Below are 6,427 nucleotides of genomic sequence, written 5' to 3'. Positions count from 1 at the left end.
GTGATTACAAAGGCCTAATGATATTTTGCACTAACATTAGACTGAAATATATTCTTCATTTCAACATTAATTTTACCAAAATTGTGGTGAATTGTCGTTCATGAGACTCACTTCGCAGAAAAAATTCATAAATGTTCCGTATATACTCAAATGTTCGTCCTCGGCACCTTATGCCAACATTGTCAAAATGACAGATTAATGTTACATAAGAACATGAAATTTTATAAAATTCGTAAATTTTGAATTGCTATAACTTTTCATTTTCTTGGTCAATTTTCACAAATCAAATTGCAGTTTATAGAAGCATTTAACAAGCTTGCGGTAAAAAAAAAATCAAACGTAACAGACATTGCGAAGTACCCAAAATTAATAAAATAAAAACTAACACCATAAAACGAATGGCACGCATAGACTAATAATTGACGGCTGTACTCGCAACTAGTATCGGATTGTCAATGCCACAGTAAAGATCAAAGGACTGTACGCACGCGCTATGTTCGAGAGCGGAGATGTGCGTCCTTTTGTTGAATTACCTTGATCCAGAGATGTCCAAATGGGGGCTGAAAATGGGGCCGAGGGGGTTCGGGGCATGCCCCCGCAAAATTTTTGTTTTCTAGACACCAAATAATAACATTTGAGGTGTTTTGGGCAATCAATTCTTTCTTTTTATTTTTTTCTTTCTTCTTTATTATTCCTTTTAGTTTCCTAAAGGGGGCTGGGACCGAAAATAACAATGCCAAAGTGCGAGCCAGCGTGTTTTTTGATCACAAGTGCGAGACATCGCAAGTGTGAGCCAGCGAGCCATGACGTCACGACAATAGATAGAGACGTTAACGAGTTGTGTGAGGTATCGGCTGAGATTTGTGGAGTACAATTCAAAAAACAACTATAGGTCTAATAATGAATTATTGTGATGTTAAATAGACAATGTTAGCTATCAAAGAGCGACGTTGTTTTTCATTGGGACCTTCGTCCCTTCAAGGCTAGGCCTATACCATTCTAGCTAGTCTAGGCCTAGAGAGCGCGAACATGCGGACATTGGTACGAGTAGGTTAGTCTACAAATGTCGCCTAAAGTAATTGATTTTACCCGGCAGAACGAAAGAAGGAAACCCCGCTTTTCAGTCGTCTTAGGCACTTTTTTTTTTACAACCAATGACCTTTCAGAGGTCAAATTGCTGTCAAGAATATGAATTGGCTGCTTCGCAGCAATAATATTAAGTATTGGCAAGGTAGGGGTGTGTGTATCTGTGTTTATTTTTAGGGAATAGTGACAGGTGGGAAATAAATCAGGGCCAGCGGAACGTTTTTCCAAGTGTGGGGGGGGGGGCCCACCTATAAGATGAATTGGAATATGACTCATGCAGATCTGGAATCAAATCTAGGTGGTGGGGTCAACATTCCTCCCCCGGGAAAATTTTGATTTCTAGATGGCGGTAAATGACCTTTCTTGACTTTTGAGCTAGGTGTCTAATGACTTTGTTCTTCAAAATTTAAGGTTTTCCCACTCTTGAAAACGGTAAGGTAAACTTTCTCATTACAGTAAATAGGCCTGTTATGTGTGTATACATACATTTTATAAAAATGAGTAGTTGCATACGTATTCTTTTTTCAATGAATCGATAAGCTCCAAAGAAAAGGGGAGTCCGGGGGTTCTCCCATGAGAAAATTTTGATTCCTAGGTGGCGGAAAATTAACTTTTCCCCCGACTCCTGAGGTGTCTTAATTACTTCAAAATTCAAGGTTTTCCCCTCTTGAAAATTATGATAATGAATCAATGAACCCAAAGAGAAAAGGGAGGTTCAGGTTCTTCCCGGGAAAATTTTGATTTCTAAAGGGTGGGAAATGAGCTTTCCCGACTTCTGAAATATCTTTTAGCGACTTTAATTTAAGTTCTTCAAAATTCAAGGTTTTCCCCTCTTGAAAACGGTCAGATAAATTGTTCCCATTGTTTTTACAGTAGATAGGCCTTATGTGTGTACATACAAAAAAAAATTGAGTAGGTGCATACGATTTTTTTTCCATGAATTGATAAATCCCAAAAAGAAAGGGGGCTCTGGGGGTTCTCCCCCATGAAAATTTTGATTCCTAGAAGGTGGGAAATGAGCTTTCCCGACTTCTGAGGTGTCTTTTAATTACTTTTAAGTTCTAAGGTTTTTCCCTCTTGAAAACGGTCAGGTAATTTATTACAATTGTTATTAAAGTAAATAGGCCTTATGAGTGTATACATACATAAAAATATGTAAAGTATGTATTGAAAACGGTCAGATAATTTTTTCCCATTGTTGTTACAGTAAATAGGTCTTATGTGTGTATACAAACATATAAAAAGATTGAGTAAGTTGCATACATATTTTTTTCCATGAATCGATAAATCCCAAAAAGAAAAGGGTGGGGGGGTCCAGTGGTTCTTCCACGGGAAAATTTTTCATTCCTAGGTGGCGGGAAATGAGCTTTCCTGACTTCTGAGGTGTCTTTTAATGACTTTAATTTCTTCAAAATTCAAGGTGCCCCCCCCCCCTCTTGAAAATGATTCAATTAATCTATGAACTCCAAAGAAAAAGGTCCGTGTTCCCCTGGGAAAATTTCAATTTCTAGATGGCGGGAAATGAGCTTTCCTGACTTCTGAAATGTATTTTAATGACTTTTAAAGTTCTTCAAAATTCAAGGTTTTCCTCTCTTGAAAACAGTCAGGTAAATTTTTCTCATTTTTTATTTTATGTGTGTATACATACATAAACAAATGAGTAGTTGCATACGTATTCTTTTTGCCATGAATCGATAAATCCCAAAAAGAAAGGGTGGTCCGGGGGTTATCCCACTTGAAAATTTTGATTCCTAGATGGCAGGAAATGAGCTTTCCCGATATTTGAAGTCTGTTTTAATGATTTTTATGTTGTTCAAAATTCTAATTTTCTTATTGTAACAAAAAAAAAAATCAGCTCACGGGTCCTGAAAAGGTAGGTGTAGAATTCTTTTTCTTTTCCCCTTTTTTTTGTTGCCCATGACCCTCTCCCCCAGATCCGCCAATGTGAATTGCGAGAAAATGTAACTCGGTCGGGTAGTGGATAAAGATTCTCTTTCCCATCCTTCTCCTCCTTCTTCCCTCCTTTTCTTGCATATTCGATGATACAAAAATCTCCAGACATTATATATTTTTCGCCAAATAGTGGGGGGGGGGGCAGGGCTTCCCCCGGCCATGTAAATTAGGAAATGCTACTTACGATCAAAGCGAATTTCTGTTGAAGATGTTGGCTCTAAAATCGTGGATTCTAAAAAAAATTAATTTGAAAAAATTAACCTGAATATTCAGAGATTATCAAATTAGATATTACATGTATCAATTTTAACAAAATTTTTCAATTTGATTTATCATAAATAATTGAATTAGTGTCATTAGTTTTTAAAAATTTTTTGAGGAAAGGTGCTTTTATTTGAGAGATGCATGTTACAACTAATTGAAATGGTGTTTACCATGTCACCCTATCTATTTATTCCATGAAGAAATTGTTTTATAGCATCCCATAATAATGCCTATAAAGGCACATTAGGTAATACCTGTATGTTCTCTCAATTAAGTGCTGAAATACTCATTTAAAATAGAATGTATTTCTAATATTAGAGCTACAGTATCATTTGAGATTGGTGCAACACTTACAACAGAAACATATTTGCTTATAATTATTTAAGGTAATTATTCTTTATATTTCATGTAGACAATTGATGAGTGGATGTCAAAAGAGTTAAGTAAGGCTGCATTTTTGTAACATATCATTTGCTATAATAAAATATAAAAAAAAAAAACACACAATAAAATGGAAATAAAATAGTGAAGAAATAGCAAACACACCATATGCCGATGACACTGTAGTACTGGTAGCATCTAAAATAAATTAACATCTGCTGTAATAATACATGTAAAAATTCTAAAATGTTATCAAATAGCAATAAAACTCCAATTGCTTGGTGAATATTTTTATTCAAATTTATGGATTTAATTGTTCAGTTCTGTAGAGTGAAACGGTATGATACTCCCCCTGGGTGGGATGCTAGTCCACTGCAGGTTACAATTTTCTGGTACCCATTGATACAGCTCGGTAAACTGAAGCAAAGTAGATAAAATGCCTTGCTCACAAACACAAGCAAAACGCACAGTGAAGGATTGAAATCTCGACCTCGATGTAGAGAAACCAAACCATTCCTACTGTGCCAAGCTGCTTCCACCTTGCTTACACAGGCTAATCATTTATTTATTTCAACAATCTTTAATGAGGGTGGTCCATTCAGCCGAAGCTGATCATTAGGGACCCTCAATACACATAGTAAAACAAAACAAAAAGAGTATGAAACCAATTAATTTGACAGTAATATAAATAACAACCTTTCAATTCTAAATTTACATAATGAATTAATTCAAAATTATATAAAAAACTTAATATAAAAATTAAAATTAAATTACAATTAAAGATGTAAATGAATTGAGCATGATTAAAAAACAATAAAAGAAGGCTAAAGAGACATAAAATCAACAAAGAAAAAAAAAAGTTGAGAATAAAGAAGCCCAAAACAAATAATCAAATAAAGTAAAAATAGATAATAGGCCTATGCATATGAGAACTATAAATCAAATCATTCATAATTTAAAGAAAATAAATCAATTCAAATTAACATATAAAAAAAAAAAAAATAAGGTAGAAATAAAAAAATGAATTCACAGTGCAAATTCAAAACAATTAAAAATGCCAAAGAAACAGAATTACTGGAGAGAAAGAAGGAGGTAACTTTTGAGGGACGATTTAAAGAAGGAGTAAGTAGTAGCAATTGTGGATATCTAAGGGAAGAGAGTTAAAGAAAGAGAGGGTATTAAAGCTAAATGAAAGTTTGAAAAGTTCGAAGTGGGGTCTGGGGATATATAAGTCCCCTTTAGTGATCTGTCGAGTGTTCATTCGGCTGTTTGCAGTTAGTTATGTGAGACACTGACAAATTGTTTGGGGAGCAAGATTGTGAAGAGCTTTAAAGGTTAAACAGCCAAGTTGATATCGATATCTGTCATGAAAAGGAAGGGTCTTAGCACAAGAGAAGTGGAAAGAAGTTAAATGAGTAGTAGGAAGTAGATTAAGTAGGATGCGTATATCTTTGTTTTGAATTTTTTGAAGTTTAACGGCAGTAGTTGGTTTGGAACCCCAGACAGAGCAGCAGTAGTCAAGTTTAGATAGAAACAACGAATTGTATAAGAGGTGGAGAGAAGAATTATTAGTGAATTTAGAGGTGCGCGCAAGTAAGAAGGTGATGGAGTTGAGTTTGTGAGAGGTTACAGATTGGATAGGAGTGTCATCTAGAAGAAGGTTGATTGAATGATTAATGCCTTTGTGCCAACTATTCATATTTATATAACGCCTTTCTTTGGCGGATTTAGGATTTAGCAATGGGGGGGGGGGTGGAAAATGTTTTGGTAATTAATATAGGGCACACGCGTGTGTTTGGAACTAAATATAAGCATTTTCATCGTGGTTTTATTTATTACAATTCATAGGCCTATTCTTTCACCATCATTACACATTGAGGCCCTTCTTTTAGGTAAAACGATCTATCTTAAATTTTCTTTCTCAAGTTTTGGGACTATTATGTTTTTAAATAACTTAGAAGGCAAAGGAGGGCAAGCACAAGCTTTAACCTTAACAAATGCGCGCGAAGCGTGCGAAAAATTTTTGTGTTTTTAATTCTAATTTCGTCGGAATTTATAAAAACTCCCTAATTGTGCAATTTTTAGAGGAAATTGGCCTACCACAACAAGAAATGGCCACACTCGTTTTTTTTTTAACTGAATATAAGCATTTTCCGTATGGCTTTATTTATTACAAACATATTCTTTCAACATTATTACACATTGAGGCCCATTTTTAATAGGTAAAACGATCTATCTTAAATTTTCTTTCTTGAGTTTGGGACTATGTGTTATAACTTAGAAGGCAAAGGGGAGCAAGCACAAGCTTTAAAATGAAAAATGCGCGCGAAGCGCACAAAAAAGTTTTTATTTTTAAATTCTAATTTCGTCGGAATTGATCAAAACTCCCTAAAATGTTCAATTTTTAGAGGAAATTGGCCTACCTCAACAAAATATGCGATTTAAAATTTGAGATTTTCAGGCACTTTTCCGGGTGAAAAGGGCATTCAATGGGGAAAGACTTTTCACAGATGGATATTTTCCCCTTGTCCCCCGGTGATTACGCCACTGCGGAGAATACCCTATGGAAACTTTTTGAAGTGCAGGCAGGGGTATTGTGACATCTGTTCATTATATCTTCCTTTTTATTCTTGTCTTTATTTTTCTCTTCTCTTTTCCTTTTTCCTTTCTCTTTCCCCTTCTTTCTCTATCCCTCCCTCTCCCCTCTTTCTTTTCTCTTCTTACCCAGCCCGGTACGACGGCT

The 6,427-nt window shown here is 35.2% G+C and overlaps 1 protein-coding gene across 9 annotated transcripts in view; it reads right to left on the bottom strand.

Annotated features, from left to right (window-relative positions):
* The window catches only part of LOC117124283 (CUB and sushi domain-containing protein 3-like), a 49,407-nt gene that overhangs the window by 4,492 nt on the left and 38,488 nt on the right, over window positions 1-6,427 (bottom strand). For 4 of the 9 annotated variants that reach the window (XM_033270457.1, XM_033270461.1, XM_033270459.1 and 1 more), the window contains one exon: window positions 3,224-3,271. The exons of 2 other annotated variants lie outside the window; for them this stretch is intronic. In XM_033270457.1, the coding sequence (XP_033126348.1) occupies window positions 3,224-3,271 (48 nt within the window). Of the gene's footprint in view, window positions 1-3,223; window positions 3,272-3,849; window positions 3,883-6,427 lie in introns of all 9 variants that reach the window. 3 more of the 9 variants (XM_033270456.1, XM_033270458.1, XM_033270464.1) reach the window with 1 other exon arrangement.

This window comes from Anneissia japonica, unplaced genomic scaffold, assembly GCF_011630105.1.
Source record: "Anneissia japonica isolate Jap-2015-1 unplaced genomic scaffold, ASM1163010v1 scaffold288012_len1326614_cov192, whole genome shotgun sequence".
Lineage (NCBI taxonomy): Eukaryota > Metazoa > Echinodermata > Crinoidea > Comatulida > Comatulidae > Anneissia > Anneissia japonica.
Note: the sequence above shows the minus strand (reverse complement) of the source record. Positions and strands in the feature narration are given on the sequence as shown.